Raw genomic sequence first — 21,252 nt, 5'->3', positions numbered from 1 at the left:
TTGGGAATATACTAGCTTCTTTTACTCATTTAACATGCAACAAAAATCTCGTGCACTAACAAAGATTGTTCCAAAATACAGCTTTTCCCATTAATCAAACTGTTGAAAGTGACTCAACCATTGAAGTATATACATTAAGGGACAGAACCCATATTATCAGGGGATGTAGAACATATTTATTTACAGGAATCATTAGACAGAACTAAAATTACACAAGTTATATACATTGAACATAATATAACAATCACTTTACAAAACACTTCACAAAATTGTGAACATAATATGACCACTTTACAAAACACTTCACAAAAATGGAGGCTTCGCTACTTCTACTCATCAATCAGATTTTTTCCAACTACATTGATTCTCAATCACTGAAATGCCAAACTGTGGGCCAGGCAAGCTATCCAGTTGGGTTCCATCTATCTCAAGTTGCATCTGTGAACGTAATATAGACAGTTAAAAATGAACCTAATATAACAAATTCAATCACTTTAGATAAAATGACGGAATAAATCAAGATTAAGTACACTTTCTTGAGTGTCAATCACTGCAACGCCAAACTGGGTTCCACTTAACTCCAACACTTCGATAGTGTCTTGGGGTGGCTAACAATAGATAAAAAAAAAAAAAAATTAGAGAAAAGTAACCCGTAGGACACAATTAACACATGCTCACCACCAGTACTGATTACCATCACATTACAAGATCTTGTACAAAAATAAATACATGTAAAAAGAAAAACCAGCTGGAGAATAATTAAGCAGCACCTACAATATACAATAACCAACACAACAAAGATAAATGTCAATTTGCTAACATAACAAGTGAGTGATTCAATAGCCAATTTAAACTACATTGAGTCTCAAAAATAAAAGGGTTATTAGAGGAAAACCAAGCCAAGAAAAGAGCTCACACGAAGTGATCAACCTAAACAGCCACCACAAGAAAAAGTTTTTGTTTGGTGATCAATATCTCTAAATTCAACAAGACAAAAAGTTTTTATTTATTTTAAAAACTATTATAAATCATATAATTTAAACAAATATAATAACACAATATATTTTAAAGGCAATAATAGGTATGTAACCTGAAAGGGAGCACTCTCTTCATTCCTAACAATTGTTTGACCAAATAAATTCCTGCAAGTGTCAACAACTTCGCTATCTCTTCCATGCAGCTACGAAATGGAGGAAACACCATATTACATCTAACAAACAATTACACAAGATAAATGACCAATACATAGACTACAAAGTTACACTAAGTTTACCTATTTACATTTTCCCTTCTGAGCAGCTTTCTTTAATGTGGGTTAGCGCGCACTCTCAATCATTGATTTTTTTCGGAGAGATGGTGGCCTGCCTTTACCTCTCACAACATGGGGGCTGAGTGCCTTCTTCGAACTCCTAACTGTATTTGCATCAACAGTTGTAACTGCAACGTTAGAACCAGTTTGTTATGACGGCCTGTTGGTGCAGTAGACCTCGTTCATTGCAGTTAACTTGGCAATCATATCCTCAGCATGGTCATCACATGATGCTGCATTTGTTGCCACGTTGTAACACATCTTGATTATACATGCATATCTACTCACTTCTGGCCTCACATCAGCTACATAATAATTACTTTTCATAACAGTGTATCTCCTTTTATGTCCTTTCTCAATCGATCCAATATATACTTCTCTGGCACATCACGGACACGGTTCATTTTGAAAACGACTAATACATGTGTACATAGGATCCCTCTCATCTCAAACAATCCATAGGAACACTTGGTCTCGCACGTAGTCTCATTAAAGTACACACGATGGGTAATCTTCTTAATGAAACCATCAACACGAACTTCATCTTCTACATGATATATTGCAATTACACCATCCTTTTAGTGTAAAATTGGAAGACAACCGAGCATCCTCATTATCTCCTGCTGAACTTCTCTAAATTTAGAGTTCGTGTACAATTCCTGAAATATCTTCTCAAGTGGATTGACTGACACCACGGGTATTGTGACATTAAATGAGTGGAAGTCTGCCCCATTTTCATTCTCAATCTTCTTCCTTAACGCATTATCATATTGATCTACAAACTCTTTTAAATTTGTCCTAGCATGAACATACCCATCAAAAAAAGCATTCATGCTCTCACTTCATTGGGTTGTACTCATTCCAGCCCAGAACACATCTTTCAAGAATACCGGTGCCCAATACGTATGCTCCGTGTATAAACTCTGCAACCAGGCATTCTCCTGCAAGTTGTACATCATAATTAACACTTCCCAACATTTCTCAAATTCGTCAATTGTTTGAGAATCATACACACACTTTAACAACTGACTTTTCAACCCAGTTTTGTATGCACCATGTGAACCGAGCTTCTCAGGTACTTTCTTCAATATGTGCCAAAGGGAGAATCTATGGCGGGTGTTTGGAAAGACGATAGCAATGGCATTTTTCATTGCTCTATCTTGATCTGTGAGATAACATTCGAAGCTTTACCTTCCATACAATTCAACCAAGTTTGGAACAACCATGTAAACATTTCTATATCCTCACTAGAGATCAATCTTGCTCCCAAAAGGATTGACTGACCATGGTGGTTTACACCTACAAAAGGTGCAAATGGCATCTCATACCTGTTTGTCAAATATGTGATGTCGAATGTGACGACATCACCAAAGTATTGGTAAGCTACCCTACTTCGTGTATTTGCCAAAAAATATTCCTCAATCTGCCATCATCATCGAAATCCATCATTGCAAAAAAACCCATCATTCCTCTATTGCATCCTCGTAAAATACTCACTAAGGGCTCCCGCCACCTTTCCCAAGTCAAAGGTAATGTGCCTTGTCGATATAATTACGACAGTTTTTTTCTAGGAACGGCAAGTTCTAGAACCCACCAGCTTTTTGCACAAGAGTAGCAAAACTCTTATTCATACGAATGCCAGCTTGATCATTTATATCTAACACTCTCTTTACTGATTCGCTCACTTCTCTATTGCAACGAAAAAACCTTAATTTTTGTGGAGATAGGCCGTGGTTGTATGTATTGTGAACTATTAATATTTTCAACATCCCATCAACAAATGTAGCATTTATCTTCGCCTTACACTCTGTTTTTTATGTTGGACGTGGCCTTGCAACATTTGAGGTTCGGTTTTATGCCTTCCCACCACGAGCACAACCCAACGTGACATATCTCAGACTCCCATTCTCATCCTTCTTACTCCTTTGCATCATTACCACAAAACCACATTGTTTTTCATATTTCTTATAATAAGAAACTAACTCTTCTTCGGATCTAAACACCATCCCCAAGTTGGGCTCCTCAATATTATTACCACCATCAATCGGCGCTGTATTTTGTATCCCGAACACCTCGTTAGCTTTGGATTCAACAGTATCACGCACAGAGGGCATAGACAAAGTCTCGGCTTCCCCAGAGTCAAGTGTGGGGTCCTGAATTTCTTCGACATAGCTTGAGCTTGCAAAGTTTATACCAACCTGAGGAGTAGTTGAAGAGTAAAATGGAGACATAAGATTTTCTTGTAGTTTACAACAATTAAAAATCATGCGTAAATCAATATAAGCATGGTGAGAAATAAGCAATTTACGTAAAGAACAAATCTATCATGACTAGTCAGCTTCATTGGGTTGGAATCAGGACAAGAAACAAATGGTGGTAACCATGCATATGACATTTGTGCATGCAAACCATGCATATAGTTTTGGAAGTTCGGATAAAATGGTATTGGTGTCACCTAACACATAAAACAATAGTAATAATGTGCAGAAGACCAAAAATAAATATAGTCATTAACAGAATAGTTTAATAGTTCAAAATTAATATTCAAAATACCTACGATGCTATATTGGTTGATGGATCAGTGGTAGGAGGTGCTGGTAAATCCGGATACCATGGTCTTGGTATCAGCTAACACATAAATGAATAATGATAATGTACTGAAGACCTAAGATAAATATATTAATAGAATAAATAAATAATTCAAAAATAATATAACAGATTACCTGTGTTGCTAGACTTGTGGTATGAGGTATTGAGAATTGTGGATAAAAGGGTCTTGCTATCACCTAACATATAAATCAATCATTAGTTGAAGAGTGAACCAAAACTTGTGTAATAAATGTAGACATAAAATGAAATAGTTATACTGAATTTTAAGCATGGTTACGAATACCTGGGTTGATGAATTTGTTGGTGGATCTGTGGTAGGAGGTGTTAACGGAGATGCGTGCTCTTTCCCTTTCTCCATCTAGATTCTATTACAAAAATTATGTCATTAGTATATAAAATAAAAATTACCTGGATTCATCATATTTCAAATGTCATTTACATCAACATGATTTTATATACAAATACATATAAATATATAAAATATACATATATATTTTATTAGTAATATATAAACATGATACAAGAAAATAAATCATACAAATAAATCCTGGTGAAGTTGAAACATTAATTATCACTTTGTCATTTCAAATCCATTAGAACCAAGAAAAAAAACAAAAACCTGGGCCAAAAATGGCTGCAAAACTCCTAAAGGAACCCAGACATGAGTTCTATAATTAGCCAAATCTGAGCATCTAGTCGGCAGTCAAACATATTGGACATGTTCATTGCATCCAAGAATTGGAATGTAGCAAAATATTTGTAGTAATAGGACTGCAGAATTCTTTCCAGTAATTTAGAACAAGGGCATCTGTGTTGATGTTAGATCAAAACTATGTGATCCATCTTCAACCCAGATAAGACTCCAATCAAAACTTTTACTTGAACAATCAAAGCTTTTACTTGAACAAAAGTACAAAAATCATTCATTCAACTACACATTATATTTTACATACAAACTTGAAAATGAGAAATATCAAATGAGCAGGTTTATATATATACATTTTTTTGGGGAAAATATTTTAGCATCCAAAATAAAGGAATTAGGGGAACTCAAAAGTTCCAATACTTGTGTAGTGGGATTCTATTCGGAATAAGCTATATACATAGGTAAAAACAGGGGAAAACCATGAACAACAAGTAAAAAACTTCAATCTTAACAATAATCATATATGCATAAAAAGCACAAAAGTTAGAATAGAATTGAAGACTAGAAAATATAAAGCTTAAAATCAACCACTTCCGACGATGGACAGCAAGGACTGGCAGTGGGAGAAGCCAAGGATTTTTCTGTTTTGAGAAAAGGTGCACTGGTTTGTGAACGAGAAAGCAAGTTGAAGCTTCTTTGTGGTTTTCTTCCCGTGAGAGAGACGTGCGAAGAAGTTCTGAGAGGAGACGGGCCAAACGTAGGTGCATTGGTACAATTTTTAGCAAGAAACCAATATCATGAAGCTTCATCGTGAAGCGTTGTGGGTCTATTCCTTTCAGCATTTTCTTTCAATTCTTCTTATTCTTTTTTCTTTTTTTTCTAAAGCCATGTCAACAGGGGGTGCGCAGGGTGTCCCCCAAATTGTCTACCCCTTGAAGAACTGTTCCTAAAAAGGACATTGTTACAGCACTAGTGGTTGCATGTTGTGGTCTTGATTTTAGCCATTGCACATTAGCCACAGCACATTGGCCATTGCACTTTTTTATGAGAAATGCTTGGGATTCAAAATAATTTTACAAAAGTAAACTTGCAAATTAGTCATTACACATTAGCCATTGCACTTCTCTATGCGAAATGTTTTGGGTACAAAACAATTTTACAAAAGTAAACTTATAAATAAGCAATTGTGCATTAGCCATTGCACTTCTTTATGCGAAATGCTTTGGACACAAAACAATTTTATAAAAATAAACTTATAAATTGACGTGACTTGATGTGATACGTCAGATTGTTAATTTTACTTTTATTGTAAAGTAAATTTAAAGTATCACATAAAATCATATCAGTTTGTGATTGTTTTTGTGAAATATATTTGTAGTTGTAGCACTTCTTCATTGATGATGATTTTCCTTTGACTAACCAAAGAAAGAATGAATACAAATGCTTGGTTCATGAGACTATATTTAAATACTTTAGCAAATCATTACTAAGTATTGAATCTTAGGTCATGTTTGGGTAATGACATGAAATAATAATTATATGAATAATAGTGAAATTGTTTATGAATAGTAGTAAAATAGTTTAAGCTAAGATGTTTAATTGGATTTTGGAAAATGAGATAGAAAATGTTAAATAAAAATATTATAAAATTAAAATATTGTTTAAATATTATTTTTTTAATATTATTTTTATTTTGAGGTTTTAAAAAATTGTATTTTTTTTGTTTTGTTTGGAAGTTTGAAAAATTTATAATTATTAGGTAATGATTAGATCAAAAGGTTGAAAATTTGAAATTGAAAAGTGTTTTGTATTTTAGTGGAGCTTGGAAAACATATTCTGAAAAGTTTTAAGATGTGACGAGAAATTTCATATAAGTTCCCAAACAACCTTGGCCTTGTTTGTATTCACAAGTATTTTCAAATCATCTCATATAATCATTACAACTTTATCAAATTTTCACACAAAATAAAATAAACAATACAACTTTTTAAAATCCCAAAATAAAAATAGTATTAAAAAATATATTCTAATAATATTTTATTCAACTTTCAACTTTTATCTCAACTCATCTCATCTCATCTCATATGCGAAAACAAACCAAGCCTAATGGAGAAGGTTGGTTGGCATTCAAATCCTCCATAATTTATCTGCGAAAACAAACAAAAACTCATCTCATTTCATCTTATCTCAACTTTAATCTTCCATCGCCCACTTAAAATATAAACCAACACAATGTTTATGTCGTGTTTTGCGGGCTTAGACAACTTCATGCTGGCAGCACTCAAACTCTTTCCTGCAAGGAGGAGAATGGGAGCTCGGGGTCTGTAGTACCTCTAACACTCAAGTTAGTTTCAATGTTGGAAATGAAGAGAGGAAGTAGTAGAAATGTATGTAGATGTTAACATTTTTATCGATCGTGGACAATGCCTATTTATACCCAATGGTCTGGCCTTCATGGTAATGTGGTGTTACTCGATAGGAGATCGGACACTCATGTTGCCCATCTACCATGTTACATGATGTTTAGGTCTGATGGTGACTGCTCCCAACTCTAGGCCTCTCCCAGTGCGTTCCAAGTCCTAGGCCGCATTGAATGCGGTATGTCTTCCTCTCTAAGTTTCCTTCTACCTCATTAATGCAGCGTGCCTTCCTCTCTAAGTTTCAGATCTTCTATTAATATGGCGTGCCTTCATCAACTTTTCCCCTCTGTCTGTCATGTTTGGGTGGTAATATTTGGAGTCAGTGAGTGTACCTGTCCATCGGCTAGTGGGTTTCCAGATTGTCTTCCCTGCCATATGTTTTTCATGGCTTTCTATCTACCCATCTTCTTTAGTTGGGCCTTTGAAGTATACATGGCCCGACCCTAACTTCATATCTAGCCCGGGTCTTCTTAGTGTGCTCGGTTTGACCCAGACTTCATGTTTAAGTTCCTACCCGAGCCCTTTCTCCTAGTCCGGCCCCCGACCTGAGCCTTTCTCCTGGTCTGACCTAAGGAATAACTTCCCTCATAACCAATTTACTATATATTTCAAGTTCTTGTTCAAACTTAGTTTTTTTTTTTTTTTTTTTAAATAGGGAAGTGCAAAGTCAATTTATAAAGACCTAAGCTATAAAGCAGTAGACCTGATCAAAACATTTGAGGTTTACTCTGCAACATAAACACGCACCAAACAGAGTCTGTTATTAGGTTCACAGAGAATATCTGGTCACCTTGATCGATTAAAGTTGGGTTCATTGCCTTCGTAAGATGTTAACAAGGAGAGGCCTTCTCCTGCCTTTTGGGCTTGAGTTTGGAGTTTGCTAGGCCTACTCATATTGGGTTAGATATTTGGGTTATCCTCCCCAAACACATTTATAAATTCTACGTACTACGCTCATATCCCGCATTTATTCTACTATGATGTGTAAATATTGTCCATTAACTTTTTTATAAAAAAAAAAAAAACAATAAAAAAAAAGTGATCCAAGGATAATAAAATTCTACATATCACGCTCATATCTTTCTTCTATTTCCCTATGATGAGTAAACATTATCCATTAATCTTTAAATTTTTCTTTAAAAAAAATGATCCCAAGATAATAAAAGTGACACATTTTATATAGTGTGATAAAAATGAGATGAGGATGTAATTTGTAGCATTACTCTGTTATATAACCACGTTAATTACAAAATATACAAAATTAGCTTAATTTATACATTTATCCCTCGATGTCAAGAAGGACCACTTGGGTCGCATATTTTATTTACTAGACCCTCACCTCCAAGTTCAACCGCTTACTACCGTTTCATCAAAGCATTTTATAATGAAAATATTAAAAACTATATTATTATCTTATACGTCCTTGATTCTCTTAAGCGACATAAGAATAGGTAAAGTGTGTGATGATATATCATAACTTCTTTTCTTTTCTTTTTTTGTTGATATTGGGTATTCAATAATAAAGTTCTGACTAATTATAAGGTGAATTTCCTAACAATGAATTTTCTGTAAGTGTATTACGGATAATTCAAAAAAGATTTTTGAATATTAGAGCTAGAGAAAACATACCACACCAAGATTAAGATTCTTACCACTTCAACCAATTCATAACTATTTTATATTATATATCTATATATATATAATGTTAAAAATAAAGAAATAGAAAAAGAAGAGGAAAAAGTATAGTTGTTAGTTGATCACGTGTCCTTAAAAAGAGTATTGCAGATCAGTGATAAAAAGGTGAAGTGATTAGATGTCCAACGGGACAGATGCCTAAATTATGTATCATATGATATATTTCTTGCGAATCATGTTCCATGAATTTGGATAGTTGTACCTTATAATTATGGTTGGGAGTATCTGCTTTTGTAGCAATTAGTTTAAAATACCCACACGTGTCACTTGCATCATTGTACTTTTCGGCTTTTGCGATGATAGGTAACCACTTCCATAGAGGTCCCATAAATGTTGGTTGATGCCTTCGATTGCATTTGATTTAGGGTAATACCATACGTCACGTTCCTATTTTATTTTAATCATATTAAATAATATACGACATATTTATTATTTTTAAATAATAAAAAATATATATAATAAATAATTATTTAATAGTAATAAATATATTACATCTTATTTAATAAGATAAAAATAAATTAATGATAATATAGTATATAAAATTTTCTTTTGATTTAATGGAGATGCCAGTAATTTTGTAGATTGCATGTGTTAATATGGTAACAATTGGTGTCCATGACTTCGGTTTGTCTCATGTTGAATCATGAGTATGTGATTGAATGGCTCAATCTTAATGCATCTCATTTATAATTAATGGGTCAAACTTCTTAACTCTGACGTTACTTCTTTAAATAACTTGACTGATTAATCACGGAATATGTGCATGATTTTCTACTTATAATTTGCCTGATTAGCATTGCCAGCACGATTCGTTTAAATCAGAACTAACCCTTTTATTAGGGATAAGAAGAAGACCTACCAAGAACTTAATTATTATTTATGTCTATATACATATAATCAAAATCCATTACATGATCTATCAAAAGAAATTATAGTTTAATGTCTCCAATTGTTGGAGTTGGCCGAAGCCAAGCTTAAGTTTTTTGGCCATAAAAAAACTAGCTACGAGAAATCCTAATTAATCATAGCTACTAATTATCGAATCACCAGATCCACTTCATGAAAATATATATTAAATTTTGTTTATTTAAATTCTAAATTTTATATACTAATCTTTATAGTTTATAATAAATAGGGTTTTAAAAAATAATTGCAGATGTCACGACATTGCTTGTATTGAAACAATTTTTTTATGGGGTCGGGGGCAAAAAGCACGATCGAATGTTCGATGATAACGCTTTGATATCACTATAGTGCTCCAATGCTCATTCAGAAACTAAATAATAAATAAAGTACATGACATAAAAAAAAAAAAATTAAAAAAAAAGTATAAATTTACATAATTCGACATAAAACTTACTTTAGAGCTATTAAATTTGATAATTTTACAATCGACTTAATTCTTAATATAATGAAAAAAATAAGATTAAAGAGAAGATTCTTAGCAATGGGTGATTCTAACGGACTGGATCTTAGTTTGTTTTATACCCAACAGTAACCTCGTGACTTTTAAAGTCAATTTGTCCATTAAGAAGGTCATAAGATTGTATAAATTTTATGAAATTTATTTAAGATAAATTTAAATATATTTAGATATTAAAATAAATTTAGATGTATTTATAGAAAATTAAAAAAAATTATAAATCCCGCTTATAAATATGTTTTGAGTTGAAATATTTAAAAATTAAATGTTTAAATATTAAATTTAGCTTAAAATTAAATTGAATTAAATTAAATTCAGATGAGTTTAATAATTTCGTTTGGATCATCAATCCATCTCAACTCATCTTAACTCATCATTATAATTTTTTCAAATTCTAACACAAAATATAATAAATAATTTAACTTTTTCAAATTTTAAAATAATAATAATATTAAAAAATAATATTCTAATAATATTTTATTATCTCAATTCAATTCAATTCAACTCAATATCTAAACCCAACCTTAAATCTTCAACAAAAAAGTCAATAATCCTGATAAAAGAAAGTATACGAGAACTATAGAAAAGTAAATGCTATGATCTTATTTTTTATTTTCCGTTATTTTATGTGCTACAGCAAAGGTCTCCAAGGGCAGAGATATTTATATTTTGTTTTTATAGATAAAATAAGATTAGTATTTAAGATTAAAGTTAAAAATTAAATAAAATATATTTTTTTAATATTATTTTTTAAAAAGAAATTTAAAATTTAAAATTATTTATTTTATTTTATATAAAAGTTTAAAAATATTATAATAATTAAACGAAATAAAAAAAAATAAATTAAAAAAATTATGAAAATAAACGAAAACTTAAAAGACTTATAAAATACGTTATAAGGACCTTCATGATTGGGCCTATAATTGTTCTATCAAATGAATTGAAAATTAACTGATTGAGTTGAATTGAGTTGAAATGATAAAATATTGTTAAAATATTATATTTTAATATTATTATTATTTTAAAATTTAAAAAAATTAAATTATTTATTATATTTTATATTAGAATTTGAAAAAAATTATAATGATGAGTTGAAATGAGTTAAGAGGAATTATACTTCTAAACGTACTCTAAATGTATTGTATTAATATTGATGTATTATTATTTATTTTGTATATAAAAAAAAATAACATAAAAGTCAATAAAAAAGCTTTTTAATTTGTTAAAAATATTCAAAAAATAACTTTTTAAAATAATTTTTTTTTAAATTAGGTATTAAACATGATATTCAAATTAAAATAAACTAATATTATAAAAAAAATTTAAAAGTTTTAAAAAGTCTTAAAAATAAGTTAATAAATTTGGATATTCGATTACAACCTAGATATCTGGATTTACATTTCTACTATCGTCCAGACTTTTTTTTCCAATAATCCGCCGATTTTTAAAATCGGGATACGACGTGATGGAGAAAATATGATTGAGAGAAGGGGTTCCAAACGAACGGACGTGAAGAAGTGTTCATTTTTGTAAAACTCCCTCCTTTTGTATTATTTTTCCTTCCTTGAAATGATCATTTTATAGTATCTGAGTCTCACTTATTTTATAACATTTTCAATATTTTTTTTAATATCAATCAACCAGTTTTAACTTTATTACTTTTATTATCTCTTGTCGGTCCTTTTTTTTTTTTTTCTCTGGTTATTCCAAGTAAATTGGATTAATTTTGGCTCCATCTTGTTCATTAATTAAAGCAAGCGCGTGACAATTGCTCATTAACAAAATATATAAAATCATAAATAGTTTCAGTATTTCATTTCGAAAAGAAAGGAACGAAGGGAAGCCTCCGTCGTTATTAATATCCAGTCGCCACTACAGTAGAGTTACAGGCTACAGCCAGCCATAAATATAATTCATCCGAGTCCAATGTTTCCAATGTTTCTCCACTCCACAATCGAGACCCCTGCGTGGGGCCCAATTTTTAAGTTTCTTTTTTCGGTTGCAGGCGAGTAATTTCAAGGCCGTCGGAGAATGAAATCCCCACCTCGCCAATCGCCACGACGTTTATCAGTGCTTGTTGTTTAAGAGCAGTGCACGCAGCTCTGCCACGTCGATCTCTTCCATGCGATTCTCTGGTCTGTAGTAGCCAGTCACCGGGTCTGGGACCCACGCCACCTTCTCGGTGGACCGTGCCGCATCTTCCCCTGGCGTCTTCCCCATCCTCGCACCGGAAGTCCCTCCTCTTGCCACCGTAGCCATTATTCCTTGTGACGATGCCGAGTATCCACGCCTGTACCCATAATAATTCAATAGCAGAAGTATTAGTATAAATAACATAAATGGAATCCAGCCTTCTCTAACGTGCATCGACAGTTTACTGTGCCTAATGATTACAACGCAAGCGAAGTTCGAGGTCTTTTTCTTTTTTAGTATAAAAATCAATGGGACCAACTAAGACGAATAAAATGAAAGAAATACAACACGGATCTGTTTGGAAGCGAACAACGCAGTTCATAAAACAAGAATCGAAAGAAATTTGAAAACGTACAAACAATGACATAGATCACTTTGAAAAAATGAAAATCACTTTCTGGCGTCTTGTAAGCAACACTAAATAAACACTACATAGAACCTAAAGAACAGAGAAAGGGAGAGTGACTACGAATTTTGGCAGTACCTGCTCATAGCATTAGAGAATCCGTCGACAACGAGAACAGAGAGAAGCTTAGCGTTGGAGTAAGAGAGAGCCATTTTATATGAACAAAACTAGGAAATTTGATTGCACGAACGCTGCTGGAGAGTGAATTTTCTTTCTTCGATGGAAAATTTTCTTTGGAGGAAAAAGAAAAAAAAAACCTTCCACAGTAGCGAAAGAGAGAAACTTGTGCGTATTGGGAGAGACTTGCAAAGGTGGCGTTCAAACGAAGGAGGTCAGGGCTTTATAAAGGGAGAGGATGATCGGGCACGCGTAGAAATTAGAAAATAGAGGGTTCTAGATGTTCATTAATATTATTTGATATTTGTATTAATCAGAAGAAACGTAAGAAAAGATTGGAAAAAAGACATAAATGGACCGCGTCCCCGTGACCCGTCAGTCAAAGCTTCTAGGGCCTCTCTGATCGAACGTTTTCTGCCACCCCCACGTGGCGTTAACCGAGAGCGTCGTTTTACATTTTCGTCGTTTGATAAAACCAAAGCTACCGTCACGATTTGATTTTTGTTTGGTCCAACGGTGGAGGAGGAGTGTGACAGTGTCAAATAAGGAAGCACGTGAAGATGGTGGGACGAGGAAAGAACGCAGCTACAAGGTAACAGCTGGTGCAGGCCAGCCGCCTGTAAGTGGGCAAGAAGGGAAGGCGCGGTTTGTTAGTGGTCGTGGCGACGTCACATCAATAACATCATGGCTCTCCAAGTGGCGTGGGAGAGGACAACGGGAGATTGTGGTGGCTTCTTCACGGCTTCTTTCTGGGAGCCAATTTATTATTATTTATTAGGATGATGCTAGAGCTCCCGCTGGGACTCCGCTGGGCTCTAAGTATGTTTTTTCATGTGTATTTTTTTTGATTATTTTTTATATAAATTTTTTAATATTTTTTAATATTTTTAAAAAATAAAATAAATTTAAAACATCATTAAAAAATAATTTCTTAATTAAAAAATAAAAAAAATCATTAAAAAATACTTCCTTAATTACGAAATAGAATAAAAATTATTTTTTATTTTACTTCATGATTAAGAAAATATTTTTTAATAATATTATAATTTTTTTTTAAAATATTTAAAATTATTAAAATATATATAAAAAAAAAAACTAAAAAAAATCCATATAAAAAAACACTAGAGCTCAGCAGGAGCTCTCAACTAGAGTCCCCAGCGGGGCATCTAGCATTTTCCTTATTATTATTAGTATTATTATTATTAACATATGTTATCGTAATTACGGAATGTGCAGGTTTTAAATAAAAGTAATATTATATTTATAAAATAATTATTTAAAAATAATCCTATAAACTGATGTAATTATATTTAATCTATTAAATTTATCTTATAATAAAAATAATTTTATAATCTAACAAACTATTTCAAATCAATTTAAGATATAAATGTAAAACTTTAAATTTAAGATATCCTATTTGCACGACTTGATCCAGCATCATTTAGTACAAAAATATATTATGAACTCAATGTATAAAATATTTATATAACATAATTTTATCTAAAAATCTCACCGTTTTAAAATTTAATCTTATAAATTAAGCCTTAAAATTTAAATAACATAAATAATGTACTCTATCTTGAGAATAAAATAACTCTTATGAGAAATACTGAGATTTAAAAATTTTTAGAGTCAATACAAAGCTCACAATAAAATAATGATGTAAATTTTTTTAATGTATACAATGTAAAAACAATGTAAAATATGTTTCATATGCTAATTTATGTATAAAAGATTAATTATATTTGAATATTTTTATATCACACACTATCCACTAACATAATTTAATTTTTGTTAATAGCGTAAAATTTGAGAGTTCAATATCAGATCCACTTAAGAAAAAAATTCATAATTTTTATGAATTTGTGTGTGTATATATATACACCACAATTCAGTCTTCAATAAATATAATGAGATTTATTTTTATTTTTTGTTCATATCTTTTACTTTAAATTCTAAATTCCAACTGAAACTTCAAGAAAAATATTAAAAATATATAATTACCCATATTTCATCTTTTTATATTATTTAGTTATATTTATAACTCTTTATATAACTATATAATAAATTGAAGATATTTTTATAAAATAATATTATTTTTATGATTTATTTTATTAAAATGTATTTCTTTTAAAATATGATTATAAAAAAATATATGAAAATAATTATAAGATATATTTAAAAAACAAAAGTTGCAAAAGCTGCCGACGAGACCATTGAGTTATGCTTTAGGTTGCGGTTTTCTACAGCATTTGCTGAGCTTTAAAATTTGTGTATTTTTTAGTACGTAAGTTGGTGTCGCACAGGCTGTCGTGTTCTGCTTTCGGGTCACAAGTGGTCCGTCTTTACGTTCAATGAGGACCATTGACTTCCACTAGTTCCTCATGTCGGCCTCTTGTTGAGAGTTCTATTATTTGCCTCAAAATTATAGGTGGCTTAGGCTGTCTCTAATTTCAATCCAAGCTTTTACATATTTTATTCAACTGCATTTCTTTTATAACCCATGGCTGGAATATTGTAAATAATAATAAAGTAATCTACGATTCGAAAAATTATTAATTAAGAATAATATTAAATAAAAACATGAACAATACTAGATAGAGTCGTGAAGTGTGCAAGCACTAGGCCTGCAACCTGCTAGTTAAAGCCGGGTTTGAACCCGACCCGACCCGACCCAAAAGTCCTCATGATAAGCGCCCATCCGAACCGACTCGACACGAACAAAATTAAGCCGAGTCAAACCCGTATGACCCGACCTTTAAAAACAAGTCGATCTTCTTCTCCATGCTTCCAGAAACAAAAACTAATCTTAAAGAAAAAAACAAAAGAAACGAAAACCGATTTACAAACCTTGGAGAGGAAAAGAGAGAAGTTGTATTGGGATCGAAGGAGAAGATCTCGCTGAGAAGGTGAGGCATTCCCAAACGTCGACCTGCCTAGCACCAGCAGCGGCAACTGCATATCTATAAACGGTGGTGTCTAGCTCCAGCAATGCTACGTTGAAGGCAGAGAAGCAGATGTGTAAACGGCGGCGTCTAACGGCATCTTCTAGATTCTTCTCTTCTCTGCATAGCAAACTAAAAAAAACTCATCCTTTTTTGCTTCTCTCTCGGCAACTACTAAGGAATTTAAATTATGGTGGACGAGAAGAGGGCATGGGGTATTGGGTGGAAGGAAAGAGAGGGCCTCCAAGACAAGAGAGCAAGAGAGATAGACGACGAAGATGAGCTTGGACTCTCCAGCACCTTACTGCACCGTGATTGAGCATAGTCAGCGAGATTTTGCCACATTGTTGGTTTTTGGCCGCGAGTTTCAACCTTTTCTATTTCGTCCTCCATTCCGGTTTCAAGTTCGATTTTTTTACTCTTGATTTTTTTGTAATATTTCTACTGTTGAATTCTAATCTGGTGGTGAAGATGAGATTGATGAGATGAATACGGAAGCTTCGCGAGGAGGACCAAGTCCAACGATTGAGTAAGCAACTAGTTAGGGTTTGAGGAACAGTCAGACGGGTTGACACCAATTAATAAACCCGTTAATTTAGTCGGTTGGAGACCCGCTCAAGTCATACCTGACAAAATACGGGTCGGTTCGGGTCGGCATAATCGGGTTCAACAGGTGCTCGGGTCACGTGCACACCCCTAGCGAACACTGTACAATCATTTTAAAAAAGAGTGAGATTTATTATTAAAAAATTAATATAAATCTTATATTTTTTTAATTATTTTTTTAAAAATTATGTGAAACTTACACATTACGAATGCAAACATAAAATACAGTACTTATCACTTTCTCTTGTTCTCCGTCAAGATACAATGCACATAGACTGCACAAGTAGTGGTTAGCGTGACGGCCTTTTGGTCATAAAAGGTAGGCTATTTATTTGGGCAGGACTTTGGGGTGCGCTCCACTAGATCAAGCCAAAGTGGGTCTTTCTTTCAACGTGTCATTTAATATTAATAAGGAATATTAGTTGACACTAGATCAAGGCTTTAGGTTGATGTTTACTGCCATTAACGCATCGTTAAAATGCCTACTGATTGTGTACGTCACAAGACATATAATTGCATAAAAGTCGGCGTTTATTATAATTGAGAGGCGAAAAAACTAATATACTACTTGTCATTCTGACTAATGGTTAAGAAAGTCTGTTCCAAAACAAAATATAGCGAAGTTTTTAAATTATTAAAGGGAAGAGGGGATTAGATTCGGTCTTGAGGTTGAAAAAGTAAAATGTTCTGTTAATTGGTCAAATTGCACAGAAGATGAAGATGCGCATCTCCTTCTGCTTAGTGTCGTAGTACTTTCCAATTTGTTTCATCCTTATCCCGAAACCAACCCGACAATAGTGCATATTTTGTTTTTTTTTTTAATGCACATTGGATGTTGATGCTACTGCACTTAAAAAAATTATTTTCGTTGTGTCAACAATGTTCATTGCTGGCCTTAGGTTGATCCCAAGGGATGTAGTCAGGTATATGTACAAAGTAAACTAAGGTCCCGTTTGAACAGTAAAATAAAATGATTTTAAATAAAAGTTAAATAAAATATTTTTAGAATATTACTTTTTAATATTCTTATTGTTTTGAGATTTGAAAAAGTTGAATTATTTATTATATTTTATATAAAATTTGAAAAGTTATAATGATGAGATGAGATAAGATGAAACCGTTCCTATATCCAAACAGGACCTAAAAGATTGGATTTGTCGCTTTTATAAAACAATTTGTCTAAATAAAGAGTAATGTTTATCGTAAAGAAAAACTTCATTTAAATACAAAATACTTTGTAATTTCCAATCTTCAATTTTCTCATCTAATAATTATATAATCATTATCTAAACATAAAAACAAATACAATTTTTATAAACTTCCAAACAAGATACAAAATCAATACAACTTTCTCAAAATTTAAAACAAAAATAAAATTAAAAAGTCATATTTAAACGATTTCTTAATTTTATAATATTTTAAATCAACTTTTTTTTCTCATTTCACAAAACACAATAAAATATCTTAATTCAAACTATTTCGTTATTATTTATTGAAGTATCCAAATGAGTCCTAAATCTTATTATCCTCGGTCATACTTATTGATGTATTACGTTTTAAGTTTTATTTTTTAAAATATTTAACAAGTGCCCTATAATGGTTGTAATTGAAAATTATAAAATCTAAGAGGAGAAACAACATTTCTCTTGAATAAATTCAATGGCATTGTTGATTGATAATATTTTCTCAATCTTATGAAGGGTGTTCGGGTTGGAGTTCCCACTGCAAGGGCTGGTCTGAAGATAAATAATATGGGCCTGTAATTTGAAATAAAACAAGAACTGCAGGAAACTCGGCCTAACAATTCCAGCCCAAGTCAAATCCATCTTTTTCGCTGCGGCTGCGGGCATTCCTGATTTCTGACCAATCACGGCGTAGCAACTAGCAAACCAAAACCCTCAAAGCCCTTACCTCCTCCGCCCTCGTTTAAACCTCACCGTTTTAAAGCTCTCTGCCTCTCTTTGCTTCTGTTTCAGCTCGGGGAGTGAAATCGACGATGGCAGAGGTTGCTACAGGCACTGAGGTCCCTCCGAATGTGACTATATACATCAACAACCTCAACGAGAAAATCAAGCTCGAAGGTACACGCTCATACTCTCTCTTGAAGTTTCTCTCTCAATCTCGTACTTTAAACGAACCGTTTTCATTTTAATGGCAGAGTTGAAGAAGTCGCTGCACGCTGTGTTCTCGCAGTTCGGGAAGATACTGGAAGTGCTCGCGTTCAAGACGCTGAAGCACAAAGGTCAAGCTTGGGTGATTTTCGAGGACGTTTCCTCCGCCTCCAATGCGCTTCGCCAAATGCAGGGATTCCCTTTCTACGACAAGCCCATGGTACTATTCCTTTTGATTTCTTGATTCTCTCTCTCTCTCTCTCTCTCTCTCTCTCTCTCTCTCACGATTTCACTATTTTGTTTTAGGTCTAAGTTTAGACAACGATTTGAATTAGACTTTTTTTTTAAGGGCATTAGTTCTATTGTATACGGAAAATGATGAATTGTATGCAACTTCATCACATGCTAAAAGCATCCGAAGAATTTGTTCAAGTAAATATCTGTAATCATCAATAATCATCAAAGTAAAGGATTAAGGTTTTGTCCTTCTTCATCGTGCTCGGCGCACAGAGAGCAGCATGAATTCAGACTTTATTGCTTTATCATATTCGTTATCGCACGCTCTCACATGTTCAATTGCTAGATAACTTCATTATCAATATCGTTAGACTATTAAGAGGGAATGACAATTTCAATAGGCCTCACGTTAAGCTGGCTCCTTCAATCAATTTTTAGCGGGATTTTAATATTTTATCCCAAGAAGACCGTAAATCATTATAAAAGATAAGGTATATAAATGCACTTGTTCCAGAACTCAATGACTGTATAAAAACTTATAGTCATACTATTGCTTGCTATGTATTATTTGATACGTTTTTAAGGTTATTTTCAATGCAGTTTCCACATGGCCTACTAGTATGTTATCGGTGAAGTTTAAATGGATTAAATAGCTGCAACCCGGATCCCATTCTTATTTTACTTTATGTAGTCAGATGTTTTAGTCAATGATTACTTTTACCCTCTCAGCAAAACTTCCTGCATTGCTTTTCTCCTACTGTTTTTACAACAGCTGTTGCTCTTGAAACTTCTTTTTGCTAGCAATTGAATTTGATAGATATTTGATAATTAACAGAGAATACAATATGCGAAGACAAAATCAGACGTAATAGCCAAGGCTGATGGTACTTTTGTTCCACGGGAAAGACGTAAGAGGCATGAGGATAAGGGTGAGACGCTTCCCTCTTTATTATTCTCTTATCACCTAAAATTTTTTCTCCTATCTATTTGAACAGTTGGAACTCTTTCGCCGTTGAAAAGTTTTCTTGAGAACAAACCCCAGGGGTTGGCTTAAGTGGCACTGGTAAAGACCTTGGTCTTTGGAGTGTGCTCCCTTAGGTCTAAGGTTTGAACCCTTAGGTGCAAATAATTTGTAGAGGCAACATCCCATTGGTGAAAAGCTGGTGAAAAGACATGAATTTTGCAGTTGCCAAAATTCTTTGTCATCAAAAAAGCTTTCTTGAGAATGTATGTCACGAGTGCATGTTTGTGTTTGTATTGTGTTTGTCAACCAGTATCAGACATGTATCATGGAGTCTCTAAGAAGTATTGGACACCTCCTTGTCTGTTTCTCTGGGCTAGAGTGGCAAATGTATGGTGTACACCTGGTTTTCTTGTAACTGGTTTGTTTTAACTGAGATTTAAATGCATCCTAATGTGGCAGGAAGGAAGAAAAAAGAGCAACATGATGCTAATCAACCTGGAATTGGTCTGAATCCTGCTTATGCTGGTGCTTATGGTGCAACACCTTCTGTAAGCATGTTCTCCGACTTTTTGGTCGTTTCTTCTGTATTCTTCATGAAATGTGGCCTCAAATTTAGCATTTTTTTGGGCTCTATAAACACTTCACGCTGGTGCATATACCCATTCTGATGGGTGTGTTATTTCTTATATGTAGAAACTTTTGTTTAATTAGTTCTCTTATACAAACCTTGCCATTTTGCTCTCTCTCTCTCTCTCTCTCTCTCTCTCACACACACACAGATACCTTATCCTGGTGGTGCAAAGGCTATGGTACCAGAGGCACCCGCTCCACCAAATAGCATACTATTCGTGCAGAATCTTCCCCATGAGACAACTCCGATGATGCTGCAAATGCTCTTCTACCAATATCCTGGTTTTAAGGAAGTTAGAATGGTGGAAACAAAGCCAGGGATTGCCTTTGTGGAGTATGGAGATGAGATTCAATCAACAGCTGCGATGCAGGCACTCCAAGGTTTCAAGATAACTCAACAGAACCCTATGTTGATCACTTATGCAAAGAAATAGACGAATGGGTTTTCTGCTTTTGCTATCCAGGTGGGGCGAATGGCTGGAATCACATCTTTGATTCAATGTTACCAACCGAATGCCGTATCCTCTTATTTGCCTTTTTACTTAATTACATTCTCAATTTTCAAAAATGATAGTGTATCGTCGTAGTTGTTGTAATATTATTGATCCTCCTTTCTCCCATTTACAAAGAATTGAGTTTCTTATCTGACTGTTTCTTTGGTCAACCTGTCTAAAGTTTCATTTTTGTTGTTCGATAAGTCTATCCAATTTCCAGAAAAATTTATCTCATGCTGCTTGGATCTCAACGATGGTTTTAATGATATAGTGAATATATTACTGGTGGAAAAAGAAGGCCGCTAAGAGGATATGGCACATTTATGTACGAATGTGAAAATGTGTATGCTACATAATACATGAGCACAACACTGAAACAGAGTACATTCGTGTTAAACTAACATTATGTTCCTGTCTCATCTTAGGGGGAGAACCATGGAGGAGTT

At 33.2% G+C, this 21,252-nt stretch overlaps 2 protein-coding genes and 1 long non-coding RNA gene across 3 annotated transcripts; 1 reads left to right on the top strand and 2 right to left on the bottom strand.

The window, feature by feature from the left end:
- Positions 1-3,840: 3,840 nt before the first annotated feature.
- On the bottom strand, positions 3,841-5,310 carry LOC121260405. Its single transcript, XR_005939713.1, has 3 exons — positions 5,154-5,310; positions 4,203-4,284; positions 3,841-4,095 (listed from the first exon to the last, which is right to left on the bottom strand). It is a non-coding gene; the product is annotated as an uncharacterized LOC121260405 (long non-coding RNA).
- Positions 5,311-11,891: 6,581 nt separating this feature from the next.
- LOC121260404 (indole-3-acetic acid-induced protein ARG2) lies at positions 11,892-13,033 on the bottom strand. The gene is made up of 2 exons (XM_041162269.1): positions 12,781-13,033; positions 11,892-12,393 (listed from the first exon to the last, which is right to left on the bottom strand). The coding sequence occupies exons 1-2, from the start codon at positions 12,852-12,854 to the stop codon at positions 12,171-12,173; spliced, it is 297 nt and encodes a 98-aa protein (XP_041018203.1). The 5' UTR covers positions 12,855-13,033; the 3' UTR covers positions 11,892-12,170.
- A 5,140-nt stretch (positions 13,034-18,173) lies between these two features.
- On the top strand, positions 18,174-20,961 carry LOC121260402 (U1 small nuclear ribonucleoprotein A-like). The gene is made up of 5 exons (XM_041162267.1): positions 18,174-18,451; positions 18,529-18,701; positions 19,554-19,647; positions 20,142-20,230; positions 20,462-20,961. Exons 1-5 carry the CDS (start codon positions 18,367-18,369, stop codon positions 20,744-20,746), a joined length of 726 nt encoding a protein of 241 aa, XP_041018201.1. The 5' UTR covers positions 18,174-18,366; the 3' UTR covers positions 20,747-20,961.
- The last annotated feature ends 291 nt before the right edge of the window (positions 20,962-21,252 follow it).

The sequence above is a fragment of the Juglans microcarpa x Juglans regia genome, chromosome 4D (assembly GCF_004785595.1).
Source record: "Juglans microcarpa x Juglans regia isolate MS1-56 chromosome 4D, Jm3101_v1.0, whole genome shotgun sequence".
In the NCBI taxonomy this organism is placed as follows: Eukaryota; Viridiplantae; Streptophyta; class Magnoliopsida; order Fagales; family Juglandaceae; genus Juglans; species Juglans microcarpa x Juglans regia.
Note: the sequence above shows the minus strand (reverse complement) of the source record. Positions and strands in the feature narration are given on the sequence as shown.